This window comes from Panthera tigris, chromosome C1, assembly GCF_018350195.1.
Source record: "Panthera tigris isolate Pti1 chromosome C1, P.tigris_Pti1_mat1.1, whole genome shotgun sequence".
NCBI lineage: Eukaryota > Metazoa > Chordata > Mammalia > Carnivora > Felidae > Panthera > Panthera tigris.
Window position 1 is genome coordinate 23704552 of NC_056667.1, and position 19689 is coordinate 23724240.

General features: G+C 55.0%; 1 protein-coding gene and 1 pseudogene across 1 annotated transcript; both read left to right on the forward strand.

Moving 5' to 3' along the window:
- Window positions 1-1570: 1570 nt before the first annotated feature.
- Window positions 1571-1985, forward strand: LOC102962674 (annotated as a pseudogene).
- Window positions 1986-11842: 9857 nt separating this feature from the next.
- HCRTR1 (hypocretin receptor 1) lies at window positions 11843-19337 on the forward strand. The gene is made up of 7 exons (XM_007092400.3): window positions 11843-12062; window positions 12299-12477; window positions 13704-13947; window positions 14389-14504; window positions 15666-15892; window positions 16689-16810; window positions 18506-19337. The coding sequence occupies exons 1-7, from the start codon at window positions 11852-11854 to the stop codon at window positions 18694-18696; spliced, it is 1290 nt and encodes a 429-aa protein (XP_007092462.2). The 5' UTR covers window positions 11843-11851; the 3' UTR covers window positions 18697-19337.
- Window positions 19338-19689: the final 352 nt, after the last annotated feature.

A 19689-nucleotide genomic window follows, 5' to 3' on the forward strand; every position in this document is an offset into this window, starting at 1 on the left:
ACTTTAAAGGAAATGCCTTTAAGTTTTTACCATCAAGTGATACATTTACTGCAGGTTTTAGAAAGATACTCCTTATCAATGTATCACATTAAGGAAGTTCCCTCCTATTTCTAGTTTGCCAAGAATTTTTATAAACAGCTTAATTTTATCAAATGCACTTTCTCCCATCTGTTTCATGTGATTGTAGGATTTTTTATGTCTTTTAATCTGTTAATGTTGAGCCTTAAAATAATAATTTTCTAATGTTGAAATTATTCTTGCATTCCTGGAATAAACCCAACTTGGTCCTTATGCATTTTTAAATGTATTGCTGTATTTAGTTTGACAACCTTCTTTTTAGGATGTTTGAATCTATGTCCAGAATTCATTGATCTAAGATCTTCTTGTCTGAAACTTCCTAGTCTCGGTTTAATATTACGTTTTTACTAGCTGCACAAAACACAATGGGTAATTTTCACTCTTTTTCTACTTTTTAGAGCAATTTGGATAAGATATGGACTGTCTGCTCTCTAAATATGTACCTGAGCCCAAGATACTTGATTGTTCTATCCACATGCCACTAAGAGTGGCCAGGAGAGGCATGGCTGAGCCTGTGAGCCACTCCCTGTGAAAGGAGGGCTCAACCTGCTTCCCCAGGCAGGGATGGAGGCTCAGTTAACAGCCCTCGCCCTAAGCTAAGGCCTTTACAGCCATCACTTTACATCACCAATAACAAAAGTGATACTTTGCCTTCCATAATTACTCTTTTCCTTTATTTCCTGGCATGTCGGAAACAAGCCAAGGAGGAGAGGCACTATTGAAAGGAGACCTCTTTGGAGGGCCTTGGCAGGAATGCAAAGAAAGCTCAGGCAATTGATTAACGGGTAACCGACATGATTATTAATTAAAGAAGTATTTCCCAAAGTATGGTACATGCACCATTGCTGTGAATGCTATTTGGTGGTAAATAAAACTTTTGTTATTTTTTTAATGTTTATTTATTTTTGAGAGAGAGACAGAGTGACAGAGTACGAATGAGGGAGGGGCAGAGAGAGAGGGAGACACAGAATCCGAAGTGGGCTTCAGGCTCTGAGCTGTCAACACAGAGCCCAACGCAGGGCTCGAACTCACAAGCCATGAGATCATAACCTGAGCCAAAGTCAGATGTTTAACTGACTGAGCCACCCAGGTGCCCCTAAACTTCTGTTGTCTTAAGAACTGGGCGTATAGGGGGCATCTGGCTGTTAAGCAACCGACTTCAGCTCAGGTAATCATCTCCTGGTTCATGAGTTCAAGTCCTGCGTGGGGCTCTGTGCTGACAGCTCAGAGCCTGGAGCTTGCTTCAGATTCTATGTCTCCCTCTCTCTGCACCTCCCCCACTCACACTCTGTCTCTAAAAAAAACACACACACACATAAAAAAAAGCTAGGAATATAGATTAGAAAATACAACTATATAATTACAAACAAGAGATACAACTCTAACATGAAACATGCAATTTGATAGGTATAACTAGCAGAGTCAGTTTCAGCAAAAGTCATACCATAAGTAAATATTCTGTCTGCCGTTGGCTTGAGTGGCTGGTGTTGAGATGGACAAGTTTGTGTAACCTGAAAATGTTGGGCCGATCCTGGCTGGACGCTACTCCAGTCATCATGAAGAACATTGGTGACGGCACCTCAGACTGTCCCTACAGCCACACTCTGGTGGCTGGAATTGCCTGTGATCCCTGCAAAGTGACAGCTGCCATAAGCAAGAAGAAAATCACCAAGAGGTCAAAGATCAAGTGTTTTGTGAAAGTTTAGAACTACAGTCACTTCATGCCCACAAGGTACTCTGTGGCTATCCCCTGGGACAAAACTGTCATCAACAAGGATGTCTTCAGAGACCCTGCTCTTAAATGCAAAGCCTGACAAGGGACCAAGGTCAAGGAGGAGGTACGAGAGGTACAAGGAGAGGAGAGGTACAAGACCAGCAAGAACAAATGGTTCTTCCAGAAGCTGTAGTTTTAGATCTGTTTCATTTCAGTCATTAAAAACACCAAAAAAAGAGAGAGTAAATATTAATACAGGTAGTAAGAAGATATGGCAAAAATAGAGATGCTGTTATGAGAATCACCAAAATTAGAAAATAATTCAAAGAAAGGCCTGTTTAACGAATAACAAGCCAGCCTCGGCCACCAACAATCCCCTGCAAACACATACACATCAGGAACACACAGAGAGGGGGTAGATTAAACAGTGAGAGAGAACTCCTTTCTAAAGAAATTGAGCAATTTTTTTCAAATGGACCAGAATTCCTATTCAGAGTGTTGGCGATCTAGAATAAATCCCTCCTTATGTTGGCCCCGGGGTGAGAACCTGGGTGCCGGCTTGCCTGTCTGCCTCCTTTCCACATGCCCTAAAGCGAAGCCTGTGGGTTGATGGCCCCACTCAGTAAGAGAAAGGACAAATTTAAAACCTTTTTCAGACATGCAAAGCTTCAGAAGATTTTCCTTCCATGCACCCCCCCCTTTAAAAATGTTATTTGAAGATATCCTCCAGCAAAACAGAGGTAAACACCAAGTAAGAGGTAACAGATTCACCAAACAGTAGAATTAACCCACAAGTGCAACGAATAGAAATACCAGAGGTCCATAAAGCCATCAGTCAAAATTAGAACAGGAAGTCCGGGTTTGGAGGAAAAAGCCTTTAAGAAGAAAATGGGCTTCATTCAACAAATAATGTAATTAAGACGCTGGAAGATTTTAGTGACCTGATTAAAAAGGCATATGTTTCTTTTCTCGAGAAGAAAAGAGAAAAGCAATTAGAAATTCCAGGAGAACAAAAACTCGTATAAGAAAGTCATGGTCCAGATATGAAGTGAATTAAAATATAGCATGACTTTGAGTATCTGAGGGAGTATAGGAAAATACATTTGAACTTGAAGCCTGGAGCATTTGCCTTCAAGCAGCATTTAAATCATAAGATTACCGTTCCTTCCCTCTGGGTCCCCGGATGCTAGTTAGCTCTGCAGAGAATAATGTTTACATAATCACAATATTTTTTAAAAACACTTTATTGATTTTCAATTTTTGAAATTCAGAGACAGACAACACACAAAACCAGAACATTTTAATTATGGATACAGAACTAGATGCAAATGTAGTGGTTTAGCAAGAAGATTTAGGAAGAGGGAGGGCAGGTGTGATAAAGGATGTCTCATCTTACACAGTGGGGAGTCAAGAGATACTTCATGAAATGAATGGCATAAGAAAGAAAAGCTGGAAAATGTGTATCCAACCGAACTCTGGAGGGAAGTTACCTTTCTGAACTTCTCATCTTTCATAGTTGGGCATGGTGCCAGGCACTGTGAGTTCAGTAACCAGCTCCCCTCCTTCCCTTCACAGAACCCCTGCGTTTCCCTGGACACTTGGCTATCCAGAGAAACAGGATATTTCCCAGGCTTCCTTGCAGCGACCTGGGATCAGGTGACCAAATTCAGACCAACTGGATGCAAACAGAACTGATGTGCCTCTCCATTAGCTGGAATACGGATGTGACTGGCCATCTCTGACCCAGGCCAAGAGTTTTGGGGTAAATAATAATAGCTAACACTTAGACATATTCTAACTACGTTTTCTAACAGGTCTTTTTTTTTGTAATTAAAAATTTTTTTAATGTTTATTTATTTTTGAGAGAGAGAGGGACAGAGCGGGAGCAGGGGAAGGGCAGAGAATCCAAAGCAGGGTCCAGGCTCTGAGCTGTCAGCACAGAGCCCAACATGGGGCTTGAACTCACAAACCAGGAGATAGTGATCTGAGCTGAAGTCAGATGCTTAACCAACTGAGCCACCCAGGCACCCCCTAGTCATGGTGGTTTTCTAGGTGCTTTAACCTAATGAGGATGTGTATTCATTACCTTATAGCTGCTCTAACAAAATACCACACACTTGCTGGTTCAGAACAACACGGATTTTTTTTCCCTTACAGATCTGGAGTTCTGAAGTTTAAAATCAAAGTGTCGTCTAAACTGCTGCTTTCTGGAGACTCAGGGGAGAATTTGTTCCCTTGTCTTTTCAGCTTCTAGTGGGTCACCTGCATTCCTTGGCTCCCAAGTCCTTTCTCAGGTCACTATGGTCTCTCATTTCCATCATTGCATCTCGTATTACGATTTCCATTTCCTGCCCCCTTCCTTTAAGGACCCTCGTGATTGCACAGGGCCCACCAGAGCAGTCCGGGATAATATCCCCAACTCGAGAGTCTTAATCACTTCTGCCAAGTTTGTTTTTTGTTTTGTTTTTGTTTTGTTTTTTTGCCATATAAGATAACGTTCACAATTTCTAGGGATTAGGGCATAGACATCTTTGGCAAAACATTATGCTCCCTCCCTCAGATTCGTAGATAGTATCCCCATTTTACGGATGGCGAAACCCAAGCACAAAGAAATTAAGTGGCACGCTCAGGGTGACACAGCAGCTCAGAAGTGGCAGACCCGTCACTTAAACTTGGACAGTCTGGCACCAGAACCTGTGCTCATGACCGTGACAACACTTCTACCCTGGCCGTACTCTGGCTTCCCGAAGACTGCAGAACCGTCTAGCCAGCGCTGGATGGCCGCGGAGAAAAAGAAACTTCCATTTCCTAAGGCACTGTCATTTGGGAGTCTTCGTTACAGGGGCTGTATTCTAATACCAGAGTCAATAGCTACTGTAGGTAATTGAAGGTAATGATTTTCCTTGATCTCATTCCTAGTGATTTGAGCCTTTGATGAGAAAAATGGGCTTTGTATTCATTGCAAATGTGTTTAAGTTGGAGGGCCCCGGTGTGGATCAATTCACATCACAACCTTGCTTAAACCCTTCAGGGACCCCGCTGCCTTTGGGATGGAGCCCAAGCCCCTCAGCCTAGATTCAGGTCAGCTTTTCTTTCATCCATCTTTCTGTTTCTTGCTGCTTTTCTTTTAGGGAGAACCCTTGGACCCCACTGGCATTGACAGTGGACCCAGAACAGACCTTTGGCCGTGTCTACCCCTCACTTTTGCTCACCTTACCCCCTCTCCCTGGAATCCCATCTTTCTTTCTCTCCCCCTCCTTTTTATTTATTTTTTTAATGTTTATTTATTTTTGAAAGAGAGAGAGAGCAGGGGAGGGGCAGAAAGAGACAGACACAGAATCCGAAGCAGGCTCCAGGCTCTGTGCTGGTAGCACAGAACCTGACGCGGGGCTCGAACTCACAAGCTGTGAGGTCATGCTCACCGACTGAGCCACCCAGGCACCCCTTCCACTCCCCGTCCTGCTCAGCATGTCCTACTCAAAGCCCATCTGTGAACTCCTAGTCATCCCTCAAGACCCAGCCCAAGTTGCCTCTGGAATATTTTTCTGTTTATCTTGGTCTTTCTCCTGTTAAAGATTTTCCTCAACTGTCTGGCAGTTCAGATCATGGTTAAACAAAACAAAACAAAACAACTCAGTCTATACACACACACACACACACACACACACACACATATGTACACACACCCTCCCAGAAAGATCAGGCTTCTCCTTTTCTTTTCCTTGTGCGTTCCTGGGTCAAAATAACCACATCAGCACACATTTACCATGATCATTGTTTGTAACTGATATTATTTATAATTTTAGGATTTAAGATCACTAGGAGGGTCCTGCACCAGTATGTGACTCAAAATAAAAGCAATACCAAATGACAAGAGAGCCATAAGGACATCTGACAAAACCCTGATTTTTCCCATGATGACCACTCTGATTTTTTTAAAATATTAAACTATTTAAAAAAATTTTTTTAACATTTATTTATTGTTGAGAGCCAGAGAGAGACAGAGTGCGAGCAGGGGAGGGGCAGAGAGAGAGGGAGACCCAGAATCCAAAGTGGGCTCCAGGCTCTGAGCTGTCAGCACAAAGCCTGACATGGGGCTCGAACCCATGGACCTCAGGATCATGACCTGAGCCACAGTCGGACGCTTAACCAACTGAGCCACCCAGGTGCCCCGATATTAAATTATTTTTAGATACTGTGTGTATGGAAGTATGAGTCTCTGTCTTGCCCGGCCACGGCTGCTCTGCCCCCTGCCTGTCCGCAGTGAATCCTTATGTGACTCTATATGGAAAACCTTCCTGTTTTTGCCCTTAGAACCCGTGAAACGAGGCCCAGAGAAGCAGCATTAGTTTCCTGGGGCTGCTATAACAGATTACTGCCGACCGAGCGGCTTAAAACAACACAGCTTTTTTTCTTGCCACATTTCTTTCTGGGGGCGAGAAGTCCAAATTGGGTCTAATGGGGCTAAAAGTAAGGGCTGAATTCCTTCTGGAGGCTCTAGGGGAGAATCTGTTCCTTGCCTTTGCCAGCTTCCAGAGGCCGCCTGCCTTCCTCGGCTTGCGGCCCCTCCCAGTGCTGGTATCACCCCAACCTCTGTTCTGTCACCACATCTGCTCCTTCTAACCCTCCCGCCTCCTATTACAAGGACACTTGTTATTCTCTTGGGCCCACCTGGATAACCCAGGCTAATTTCCCCATCTCAAGATCCTGAATTTAGTCCCATCTGGAAAGTCCCTTTTGCCTTGTAATGTGTCACAGGTGCCTGGGATCAGGATGCGGACATCTTTGGGGGCCACTACCCAGCCTGTCATAGAAGTGAAGTGACTAGTCCCGGATCACACAGCAGTAAGCAGCAGAGCTAGGAGTCTGACCCAAGTCTTTCTGGCCCAGCCCCTTCCCTCTTTGCCCCTGCCCTAACCTGAAGATGCTCTGTAGCTTGTGAAGTCACCAAGGATGCCTGGCTCTGGGTGGGCCTTGGGGCTCCTGCTCTCTCAGTGGATGTCCACCCCCTTCAAGCCATCCAAACCCTGAAGGAGGGCCAGCCCTTCCTGTGAAGAAGGGGCACAACTGAGCATCTGGCCTGGAGACATGAGCTCCCTGGGTCCTTCCCGTTGGCATGGCACTTTGCCAGGAGCTCCCAGAGGCCAGTGCTGTTGGGCCCGAGGACCGAACCCCACAGCCTCCTTAGTGGCCTGCCAGGCTCAGCGCTCAGAATCCCCCACTTGGGACCCACGGCCCCGCCCCTGCTGGCCCACCCCTCATCCCTGCACACACCTCTGCCTGTTTTCTGATTTCTGGTCTCCTAAGAGGCACCTCTGCCCTGCCCTGAGTGTTCCCATGCACAACCCAGGCCTCTGGCAGCATCAGCAAGTCAAAAACCCAATTACATTCCGATTATTCTAGTCCTAGCCCGACAGAGGTTACTGTAAGTCACGCTGGAATTGAGAGGGACGGGGAGGCAGACCTGGGGCCGGTGCCCGGGGATAGCACTTAAAGATGGATGTGACAGGGACCTGTGGCTCAGAGGTTCGGGATTAGATCAACAAGGCCGGGGATGGCTGGTTCCAGGAAAGAGGTCATGTGGCCGCCAGTTTGACAGACAGCTCAGGCAAAGCAAAGGCTTCAGGCCGGTCCTTCCTGGTCAGAGCGGGTGCCAGGGCTGAGTGCCCAGCCTGGAGATGGAGGGCATGAGGTCCCTGGATGCCTCCCCTGGGCACTGGTGCTTGGCCAGGAGTTGCCAGAGGCCAGTGCTATTGGGCCCGAGGACCAAAGCACCACAGCCCCTTGTGGGTCCTCCAGAGCGTCACTGGCCCCTCTGGGTATCGCAGGATTTTCTCTGAGCATCTGCCCAGGGGTCTCTCCCTCGTGCCCACCTTGGCCAAACAACTGGCCTCTCTCCTCAGGCCATGGCTGAAGGAGCCAGACTCAGGACCAGAGGGACCTGGGGGCTCAAAGCCTCCTCCCTGACCAGGGTCTGATAGGGAGAAATATTGTTGCCTGGGGGGTCAGCTTCACTTCTCCTCCTGTTCTGGGGAGGTGAAGGTCACTGACCTGTCCCCTGTGTTCCTCCAGCTCCCTTCCCACACACTCCTGATCCTTCCTCCTGGAAAGCAGCCATCTCTGGGGTCCCCAAGGAGGAACAGAGGATTGGCCTTTGGGATCCCTTTTAAGGGGAGCTGAGACTGGCTCTGTGAAGCTGAATTCTCAGCCACGAGTCCTTCCCCACGCCGACACGTGCACCCCATGTATAATGGTTTGGGGCACCTGGGGAGCCCCGTGCTCACTCCAGCCCAGGGGGTATGGGAGGTCCCGGACTATGGCATCCCAAGCTCTGGGCTGGGCTCTAAGCCTGGGCCGTGCTGGACTCCGCTGGGGCCCACTGCCTGGGTGGGTGTCTGCATGGGTCTCTACCTGTCGCATTACCAGCTGCACCTTGTCGTTGCTGCTGGTGTTTGAGTGTCCCCGCACGATCTGGCTCCCACCCCACGTCGTAGCCCCTCCCCAGTCCTTCCACAGCAAGCAATCACAGCTCTAGATGGGCGGGGGGGTGGGTAGCGTGGGGGATGAGATGAGTCATCGCTGTGGGGGCAGACATACCAAGCCCCACAAACACACAGTCGCGGTGCTGCGGACACAAAGGCATGTGCACACTCACGTTCCCACGCTCACAGGGGCACATGCCGGGAGGCCCGTGCTCCTCAGAGCCACAACTGCACATTCAGACACACAGAGAGACAGACACCCCCTCCACACACACACACACACACACACACACACACATTCCTTATGGACACAACTGCACAAAGTGAAGCCCCATACAGAAACATCCCACCCAGGTGACCCCCACGTCACCACCCCAGAGCCTGTTCTCCACTCACGCACACACTCAGAGACACAAACACACACACAGTCACATGTCAGGTTCTTCAGACACACACTCACAGCCCCAACTTCTAAATACAGAAACACACACACACATACACAGGCGCACACGCAGTCACACACACACACACACACACACACACGCGTGTGCACTTGCACCAGGCACTTCTGTCTCGAGTCCCCTCATCCATTCCCCTGACTCTGCCAGCACCCCAGGAAGGCAGGACAGAGCGCCAGAACCATAGGGATGCTATGACCCGGCACCCATCCTGCCCAGGGACAGTGCTGTGCCATGGGGTCAGCTTCACTTCTCCTCCTGTTCTGGGGAGGTGAAGGTCACTGACCTGTCCCCTGTGTTCCTCCAGCTCCCCTCTCACACACTCTGGGCCCTAATGGTCCATCTCTAGCTCCTCTGAGAAAGGACTTTGGCTGCCACAGGGAAGATGGAGGTTACATCTCAGGAATCATCTCCAGGGAGCGAAGGAGTGTGAGTCTCCTAAGGTGACAGAGAATGGTGGGATCTGATGTGTTAGGAAGGTCCTGTCCTGATGCAGGCACAGCCAAGGTGGCTGCCTGATGCCCAGGGGGTCACCCGTGGCCTACCTGTGGTTCCTGAAACGCCCAACCTCCATACATTTGCACCTGCTGTTTCCTCTACCTGGAACCCTCTCTGGGGCCACCACAATCCCCCTTGCAAGGCTACCTTCTCATTTTTCAGGTCCCCGTGTTCTCGCTCCAGGAAGTCTGTCCTGATACCCTGGCTGAAGCAGTCTGTCCTTCTGGGTCTCCTCACAGCAATCCTCGTGCGATAGCATATTTGCTGGCTTGGGAGCCTCCCACCCCCAGCCCGCCTGAGCGCCTCTGTCCGGCAAGGAGGTGGGTAAACCCAGAGAGAATCACAGGCCTGAACCCCACCTCTGCCTCTGCTGTGTGGCCTCGAGCAAGTCACTGAACCCAGTGAGTCCAGTGTCCTCATCCGGAAAATGGGGACAATAGCAACTACCTCCCCGGATTGGCCTGAAGAATAAGTGAGATCACGCATGGTGGGGCCCATGCAAGTGGCAGCTGTGTTTTTCTAGCTCATTGGCTGGCACACAGCTTAGTCCATGTTTGTTGAATTAGTCAGCCCCTCTGGCTTTCCTCTTCCTGCCCCCACCTACCATCCATCCATTTTGGGAGGGGGTTAAAGTAGGTACCAAGGAAAAGGATGGAGGGGGGCAGACAGAACGGGGCGGGGGGGGGGGCGCGCTGGGAGATGGACGAGGAGGGCGCTCACTGCAGCAGCTGCAGCCGGAGCCTGGCCGGGGGCGGTGCAGGCACCGACTCTCACTCCTGTGACCCACCTGTGCCATCATCCTCGCGAGCTAGCTGAGGCCGCGAGGAGAGTTGGCGCTGTGGCCCTCCGAAGCTGCCCAGGGCCCGCCAGCACACAGTAGGTGCGCTCTGAACGCCCAGGGACCGGAGGCGTAAATGCCGACTGAACGCGAACGTATGAATGAACGGACGGACGCGTGAATGGAGGTGGGATGGAAGCAAGAAGTGGCAGACGAGGAGGAACGAGCGTCTCCCCCGCCCTCCCAGTCTCGGGCTGAGCGACGTGAAGCCGAGACCGGCTGGGGGCTCCCCTCCCCGCCGGCCCCTCCCGCCCGGCCGCCCCCCCCCTCCCCGCGGCGCGCAGCCCGGCGGAGCCCGCGCCCAGCCAGAGCCCGCGTTGGAGCAGCGGCTCGCACCCAGCAGAGCGAGCCCAGGCAGCGCAGCCTTGGGAGGGGGCTTCCCCGGACCCCTCCCCCGGCCCGGGCCCCTGGAGCCCGACCTTCCGGGCAGGGAGGCGGAGTCCCCGGTGCAAAGTCCGGGGACCAGCAGCCGAGGACGCCAGGGTCCCGGAGCCAACAGGTGCGGGGCTTGGGGGATCCCCAGGCCCGGGGTGGGGGTTCCAAAGGACCCTCGGCGGGAGCCAGGAGTCTCGGGGCAAAACCTGGGTGCTGGGAGGCGGGGTCCCCAGTAGGCAGTGCCCTCCTCCCGGCAGGCTTCTGCAGAACCCTTAGCGCCCTCGCTCCCCCACCTACTCCCCGCAGCCTCCCACAGCGCCCGAGGTGCAGGGAGGTCCCGCTGAGGGAGTGGGCTCGCCGGCGCTGGGAGGGGGTACGAAGGAGCCCCCCCTCGCCCTCCCCCCAGCGGTCACCGGGGCCCGGCAACCCTCCCACACACGTCCGGGGTCGTCCCTGCCCAGCCTTGGGAAGGAGGGGTCTGAGCGAAAGAGGAGGGGCGGGGAGCGAGGCCCGATTTATGAATGGAGAGAGCGGCCTGCGCGCCGGCCCAGCGACCCCTGGCGGCCGTCGGGGCGCATCGCGGCCCCGGGGGTCTGAGGGGCCTGGCCGCTGAGCCTGGGGCTCTTCTCTGGCTTCCAGGGAGGTGGTCGGTTCCTCCCTACACCTCTCCCGTGTGTGTGTGTGTGTGTGTGTGTGTGTGTGTGTGTGTTTCCTAGCCGGGAGGGTCCAGGTCTGGCGGGCGGGGGGGCGGGCCCTGGGTCTCTAACGCGTCCCTTGACCATTTTTTCAACCAAAAAATTCAGGCCTGTGAACTGACTCAGGAGAGAACATTTGCCATCGGGATGGCTTCCCCTCACAAATCTATGGTGTTTGGTGGATTCAGACAGACCTGGCATAGTAGCTTGGTGACCTTGAGCAAGGGGCTCAACCCCTCTGAGCTGCTTCTGCAAAACAGGGTTCTCTAATGGTAGCCCCAGGCGACCCTGAAGCTGGCTCTCCCCGCCCCCCCCCCCCAGTGGGTAAAGCACTAGACATGCTCACCGTGGCCCTGTGAGGCAGGTGGTTATTACTCCTTTGGATAGATGGGGAAACCGAGGCTGAAAAGGGCGACGTAAGTTACCCAAGAGCAACTTGCATGGAATTGAGATGCGAGCCACATCTGTCTTTCTCCATCTATTTCGGGCTCACTGTAACCTAACAGCACTGTGAGAATTAAGAGGGAGCTTGTATGCTAATTGCCTGGCACACTCCTAATGTTCTTTCTTCTTTCCTCCCCTCCTTCCTTCAGGAGGTTTGGGGCTGGGACCCCAGAGACCTAGCTGCAAGGGAAGTGGGCTGAGGCCAGGCCAGGGCTCCCCTCCCTCTGCAGAGCCCAGGATGCCCCTCGGCTGCAGCAGCTTCTGAGCTCATGGAGCCCTCAGCCACCCCAGGGGCCCAGACGGGGACCCCCACTGGTGGTGGGGAACCTTCACCGTCACCGTCACCGGTGCCTCCTGACTACGAAGACGAGTTCCTGCGCTATCTGTGGCGCGATTACCTGTACCCGAAGCAGTACGAGTGGGTCCTCATCGCTGCCTACGTGGCTGTGTTCCTTGTGGCCCTGGTGGGCAACACGCTGGGTAGGTGTTTAGGTTCCTGTGGTGCTGCGGATTTCCCTTGGGGACTGGAAGGGGTCCTGGGCCTCACTTCTCTCTCTCCCCCTCCCCTACCTTCCCTTGGCTGGGTAGTGTGGGGGATGGTTTGGGTAGCGTGAGGCGGGGGGGTTGGTGGGGGAGAGACACTGGCTAGGATGGGCGTGGCTCTGCCCCTGGCTTCACCTCCTCCTCTTCTTCCCACCTCCCCACCTGCCCTGCAGTCTGCCTGGCCGTGTGGAGGAACCACCACATGAGGACGGTCACCAACTACTTCATTGTCAACCTGTCCCTGGCTGACGTGCTGGTGACAGCCATCTGCCTGCCAGCCAGCCTGCTGGTGGACATCACTGAGTCCTGGCTCTTCGGTCATGCCCTCTGCAAGGTCATCCCCTATCTCCAGGTGAGCTCTGCCCGGGTGCTGCTCGTCACCCCTCTGTCATCCCAAGTCCAGAAACCACGGCCTTGCCTAGACCTCAGTGACCCTCAGACTTGCCTTTCAGACAGGACACGGTGGCTCGGTTCCCCTGCACTGTCATTCTCTATTATCAGCAGGGACAGGCCATGAGGCCTGACACTTGAGGACACAGACACAGCCCCACACACTCCCCCTGCAGAGATCCCTTCCTGGTCACACCCGCAGACCCCCCCCCCCCACACACACAGCCACGTGTGGACACATGTACAGTCACCTCCAGGCGCCTGGGACACAGTGGAGGAAAGAGGCACAAGCCCGTGGTGACAGACGCAGATGCACGCTGAGCCTGTTCTTTGATTTCAAGGGGGCTGGTTTGCGGGGGTCGCTGGAAAGTATCCCCCCTCCCCTACCATCCCCGGCCAGGGCCTTCCCTCCCCCAGAGGTGGGAATCAGGATGTCCAGATGGGGTTGGTGGGGTGGAAAGAGGGCTGACCAGAGGCCAGAATGGCCCCTCAGCTGCACCCCTCGACCCTCTCCTCATACCCCAGAGGGCAGGGGGGTGCTCTCCTGGAGGCAGTGCCCACCTTCACCTCTGGCCTAGGCTTGTGTCTGCGTCCCAGGATGAGGCTCTTTCCTAACGGCCCGGGGAAGGGATGGCATCCTGGGCAGAGAGAAATGCCTCTCGGATTTCCATCGTTTTCAGGTCTTCTGCTCAATGGATTAACCCCGGCAACCCTGAGACTAAAGACAGGGTGGGGGGTGGGGGGAGCGGTGAGGACATTCACCTCAGGCAAATTATTTAACCTTTCTGTGCCTCAGTGTCGTCATCTGTGACACGGGGGTGCGAGTACACATCACGGGGTTGTGGTGAGGATAAAGAGAACAGTGGCATGGAGTAGTTTCCATGAGCGTAAGTTATTATTCATCGTAGAGGAGCACCCAGTAGGGGCCAGGTCTCGACCTGGACGTTTTCCATCCATGATTTCATGGATTCTCATAAGAATCCCTCCAGGTGGCTGACACGGTCCTGTCCTGCAGATGAGGCTCAGGGAGGGTGAGTGATCTACCCACATGCGCCCAGCCAGTGAGTGGCGCGGTCAGGACACGCACCACCCCTGGCTGCCTGGTATTTCGGGGCTCGGAGCCCCGTCCCTCACCCCGCGTCTGTGGGTGGCCCCCCAGAAGGCTGACATCCTGTCCCCATGGGGCAGGCCGTGTCTGTGTCAGTGGCAGTGCTGACTCTCAGCTTCATCGCCCTGGACCGCTGGTATGCCATCTGCCACCCGCTGTTGTTCAAGAGCACCGCCCGGCGTGCCCGTGGCTCCATCCTGGGTATCTGGGCTGTGTCACTGGCTGTCATGGTGCCCCAGGCCGCCGTCATGGAATGCCGCAGCGTGCTCCCCGAGCTAGCCAACCGCACCCGGCTCTTCTCGGTCTGTGATGAACACTGGGCAGGTAACGGCGGGAGCCTTGAGCAGGCATCGCTGAAGTGGGCACCTCTGGGGCACATACCCCTAGGGCAGGTGTCTGTCCGTGTACTTCTGGGGTGGGCTCCCCCAGGGTGGGTGTCTCCCAAAAGGACACCCTGGAGTAGCCTTCTACCGGCTACCCTCCCAGGGTGGGTATAACCCCTTCATGGATGCCATAGAACGGCCACCTACCAGGGATACCTCCAGGGTGGGTACCTCCTCGAGTCTAGACATCTGCTAGGAGTCCCTCCAGAATGGACACCCCCAGGCCGGGCAGCTGCGGGGTCTCTCTGCCACGGTGTCTGTATCAGGCCCTGCCACTTGCTTGGGCTCCATGGCTCTAGTTGGGGGAGGGTGGCATTGCTAAGCACGACAAGCTGGACGCTCCCACAGTGGGTCCAGCCCTTTTATCTCTTGACCCCTACAGATGACCTCTATCCCAAGATCTACCACAGTTGCTTCTTCATTGTCACCTACCTGGCCCCGCTGGGCCTCATGGCCATGGCCTATTTCCAGATCTTCCGCAAGCTCTGGGGCCGCCAGGTGAGGCCCACGCTGGTGTCACTGTCCGGGCTGGGAGGGGAAGGGGGTACTGGTCTAAGGGAATAGACAGTCCTGTGCTTTCGGGACATGCCATCCTGGCTGCAACCAGAGAGAGGCAAGGCCTAGGGACATGGCAAGGTCAAGGCCAAAGTGCTAGTGCCTCCCCTGGAACTGGATAGTGACTAATATCAGTTTCAGTATCTAATAGCTAATCATCGTTCTAGTAGCAGGAATGTCTTCACAACCATCTCAACTGACCAACAGCAGGTTCTGTCTGGGGTGGAGTGTGGGGGAGAGAATTGCTCAGAAGTTCCTGGCACCAGCAGGACCAAGTTCTGGGTCCCGTGCTTGGGCAATGAGAGGATACAGACCAGAACGTGACCAGCCCGCAGTCTGCCAGCACTTAACCATCCACCCCTAACAGCTTCCCAGTGAGGATGGCGAGAGTCACTGTGCTCATCTAATGGATGAGAAAACTGAGGCTCAGAGAAGGAAAGCGAGTCGATCGAGGAAGGTCACGTAACTCGCGGGTGGCTGAGCTGGCCCTAGACCCCCAGTTTCCTGAGCTGTAGCCCCGCGCCCCTCTGGTGGGGGGTGATCTAGGTGTCCAGTGGTATGAGACTTCAAGGGTATCTATGGCTGCTCCGGGAGCCTGCAACCCTCGTAGGCTTCCGGGCACTGACCTAGGCAGGGACTGTGCTCTGAGGTCCAGGCCATTCCGAGCTGCCCACCTGCTCACCCCTTGCCCAGGCCTCCCCACAGTCAGGCACAGGCCAGGGGGAGGCACAACTCACCCCCCGCCCTTACCCCCACAACAGGAGCTGATGATCTAGAGTCTTCTGCCTCTCTGAGTTTCAGTTGCGTCATTTTTACCTAAGGGCCAGTGACACCTTCCCAGAAGACACGTTGTGGGTGGGCTCACAACGAACTAATGGAAAGTGAAAGTGCATTGTTCACCCTCCAGTCCGGAGTGTCGGTCTTCGTCATGAATATTAGGTTTCTTCGCATGGCGGCGAGAGCATTTGTTCCCTTCGCCCACCTGCACCCTGCCCCAGGGTCCGCCCCGGGGGGGCGGGGGGGTGGGGTGCGGGACCCAGCAAAGGGGAAGGACTCTCCCCGGGAGCTCCGCCCACCGCCACCATGTCTGTGTGTGCTGGACAGATCCCTGGCACCACCTCGGCCCTGGTGAGGAACTGGAAGCGGCCCTCAGACCAGTCGGAGGACCAGGGACAGGGCCCCAGCACAGAGCCCCCGCCTCGGGCCCGGGCCTTCCTGGCCGAGGTGAAGCAGGTGCGAGCTCGCAGGAAGACGGCCAAGATGCTGATGGTGGTGCTGCTGGTGTTTGCCCTCTGCTACCTGCCCATCAGTGTCCTCAATGTCCTCAAGAGGTGAGAGCACAAGGGGGGGTGGGGGTGGGCCCGGAGGAAGGGGCTCTCTCTGCTTTGCCGGAAGACCGGCTCGGGCACTCACCCACGGTGTGGCCTTGGGGTGGGTCATCTCTCTTCTCCGAGCCTCCGAACCTCAAGTTCTCACCTGTATAACGTGAATAATAACAGTCCTGGCCTGCTAGGGCTATTGTGAAGATTCTTCCGTCTAGTCACCCAACCATCTGATCGCAGGGGCTGGGAACAGTGACCACAGGACAAAGTCCCTGCCCTCGTGGAGGCTACATCTAGCGGGAGAGAGAAATAAGTCTCTATTGTACTGGCAGGCAGTGAGACTACTATGAAGACAAATAAAATAGGGAAAGAGGATAGCGATGGTGACAGGAGTTGGTGCGCTTGTGTGTGTGTGTGTGTGTGTGTGTTTTAAGATATGATCTTTAAAAAAAAAAAAAAGCTCATCTGAGGAAATGACATCTGGCAGAGATCTGAAGGAAGGGAGAGACCGAGGGACGAGGCCCCACAGGCGTCTGGAGGGACAGGGCTCGAAGCGGAGGGAAGATGGGGCTTGGCACGTGAGGGGCCGCAGGGTGCAGGGAAGGAGCGCGGGCTGCTCGTCAGGAGCCGATCTCGGTACGAGTTTGTGCTTGGCGGCTTCCGGGCTGTGTGACCTTGGGCAAATCACTTTCCCTTTCTGAGCCTTGGTTTTCCTGTCTTTTAGATGAGGGTAGCGACTCCTGCCCCACCTGCACACATGCACACACATCTACCCCATTTCTGACTGTGGTCCCCTCGGCCCTAGGGTGTTTGGGATGTTCCGCCAAGCCAGTGACCGAGAGGCCGTCTACGCCTGCTTCACCTTCTCCCACTGGCTGGTCTATGCCAACAGCGCAGCCAATCCCATCATCTACAACTTCCTCAGTGGTGAGTGGGCTGGGGAGGCGGGGCGACCGAGGGTGGCAGCGGTGCCCAGGACAACAGGCTGCTAACCCCCAATCCAGGCTGAATAAAGGGATGGCCCCTGCTCCCTCCTGGGGATCGTCGTGAGCTTGCTCTGGGAACCCGCATCAGGAAAGACTCGGCCCTGCCCAGGAGCCCTGGTCTGAGTGGAAGGCGGGACTCACTCCCACCGGGGGCCCAGATCCAGTTGTACAGATTATGCAGAGCAGTGAGGGGGTGGGAAAGGCAGGGGCTAGGCCAGCTCACCTCCACCCCCGCCTGGTGCCTGCACAGCGGGACCTCCAGTCGGCTGGTCTGGCCAACACAGGCTCCAGAAGGAGCCAGGCCTGTGGGAAGAGGTGCCGGGAGTGCCTGCCTGGGAGGGTGACTGTGTAACCGAGTCATCGGGGGAAGGGAGGGTCACCAGCAGAGACGGCCCAGGGCCAGGAAAGGGTTTCCCTATGCCCAGCTAGACAGGTACAGGTAGAGTGGCCAGAATACAGAGGGGTTTTCCCTGGATCCACCTGCCCCCAAGACCAGCCACTTGTCCCCTCTGGAAGTCCCGGCGTCTCCACTCCCCCAGCCGTACCCCAGGCCACTCCCCTCTGCTGTCCTGCCCTCTGCACCCCTCGCTCGACCTCCCAGTCCCAGGATGGTAACACCTCCACCCTCGGACCCACCTGGGTTCAGCAGAAGAGTGGCTCACAAGACATCTGGCCCCAGAACTAGGCCTAACAAACTGGTCCAGATGGCTGTTCAAGCCTGGGCACAAGTAATCTTTGAGAAAAGGGTGAAAGGCTGAAGAAGGAGGGGTCAGGGGTCCGTACCACAACCCTCATTGAGATTGAAGAAGTATTCCCTGAGCTCAGAGGGGAGAACAGAAGAGATAAGGGCTGCGGCAGAGGCGGCAGCAGACTTCTTGCTGGGCATTTCCTGTCTGGGTTGCATTAACTGAGCACCTACTGTGTGCCCAGCCCTCCACTGGGGCCCCACAGAAGCATGGTCAAGGAGGTTTCTGCTCCGGACATAGTCTATTTCCCTGGTGTCCCTTGGCTGACCGAGGTGGCTGAGGTAGTCCCTCCTTCCCTACTCCGTCCTCCCCTTGAAGCGAAGGGCTCTGGAATGAGAACCAGGCCTGAACTCTGGCTGGGTGACCTCGGGCAAGTCTCTGCACCTCTATGCACCTCCCCTGTGAGGTCAGGATAAAAGCTGCCAGCCTCTCAGGGTGCTGGGATGAGAGGGGGGCGGCGGGGGAGGCAGGGGTGCCCGGCACCGTGCTTTGCGCAGGCTGCTGCTGTTCTTTCCATCACCATGGGGCACAGGTAGGGAAAGCCTAGCCCCGGCTGGGGGGCCTGAGCCCCTCCACCTACTCGCCAAGGAGGGCGGAGGTGGCCCCAGGCCCCCGAGCCAGACACCACGTTTTGAGCCCGGCTCAGAGCCAGAGCGCAGTCAAGGAATCAGATGAAAATTGCATTTCTCCTTGGGAACTGCTCCAGGGCCTCTGTCCTCACTCTCCCTGGCAGTGACGAGGTCGCCTTCGGGCTTTCTCCATCCCAGCTCAGCTCCGCCCTCCCGCCCCCTCACAGGCAGCTTGGCTGGAGCTGCGTGGGTGTCCCTGGGCCCAAGGCCCTTCCTGCTTCGTCCATCTCCTTATGGCTGTGTCTTCTGTCTCCAACCAAGGCAAATTCCGGGAGCAGTTTAAGGCCGCCTTCTCCTGCTGCCTGCCTGGCCTGGGTCCCTGCGGCTCTCCGAAGGCCCCCAGCCCCCGCTCCTCTGCCAGCCACAAGTCCTTTTCCTTGCACAGCCGGTGCTCCGTCTCCAAAGTCCCTGAGCACGTGGTGCTCACCAGTGTCACCACGGTGCTGCCCTGAGCGAGGGCTGCCCTGGTGGCGGCAGGGTGTGCAAGCCTTGGGCTTGCTCCTCTGGCTCCTGGGGGACCCACCTCCTCGTGGAGACTGCTGGATGCAGGGAGGAGGCTGGGGCTCCAGACCTGGTTTTCTGCCTGTTTAACTCTGGGCAAGTGACTTCCCTTCTCTGAACCCTGTCTCCTAAGCAGGATTGATGGGAGGATTAAGCATTCTCGAGAAAGCGGAAAGCCTTTTGTAGACTGGGAAGTGTCATGGATAGGATTATCATATTCCTCTCGAGTGGCTGTGCCCCACGGTACCATCCATCCCCATCGTCCTTCCGCAGCCTGGCCTTCCTCCCAAAGATCCCCCTCCCACCCAATCACAGGCCTTCCCTGGAGTCTGCTGTAAGGGTCCCGGCAGGCATTCCCATCTGGCCGAGTGGCTCCGGCTAAAGCCCAGTTGTTCTGAGGCCCGTGCGAACTAATCTGGGTCCATCCAGCCTTCTCCCAGCGGGAACAGAGCCCCGTCCTCACCAGGCGCCCGGTGCACACACCATAGACCGGACTCCGTTGGCTTTCTGGTGTGATAGAACACTCTCCATGTGGCCATTTGGCATGGAGGCCAGCAGCCTGAAGCAATTGTAATTAAAAGCCTGGCACTGAATGTTCCCTTTCCTTGTCATTGCACAAAATCTGTGCTGCCTAGGTGAGGAGAGAGAAGGTGGGGAAGCTTGGGGGAGGGGAGCAGACAGGCATTACTGGAATGCTAGTATCTGCTGACCGCTCCCACCCCCCACCCCCAACACACCGGATCCCAGAGGGGCTCCTAGCCAGGATTCGGAGCGCACGCGGTGCCGCCCCCTCAGGCGGTGCCAACCCTCCAGTGCCCAGGACCTGGATCCTTGACACATCTGTCTGCTTCTGGGCCTGGCGGCCTCTGGGAGGTAAGGGAGATGGCGGCAGCAGTGTGCGGGGCGGGGAGCGGTGGGCAGACAGCAGGGTTCACAGACTGATT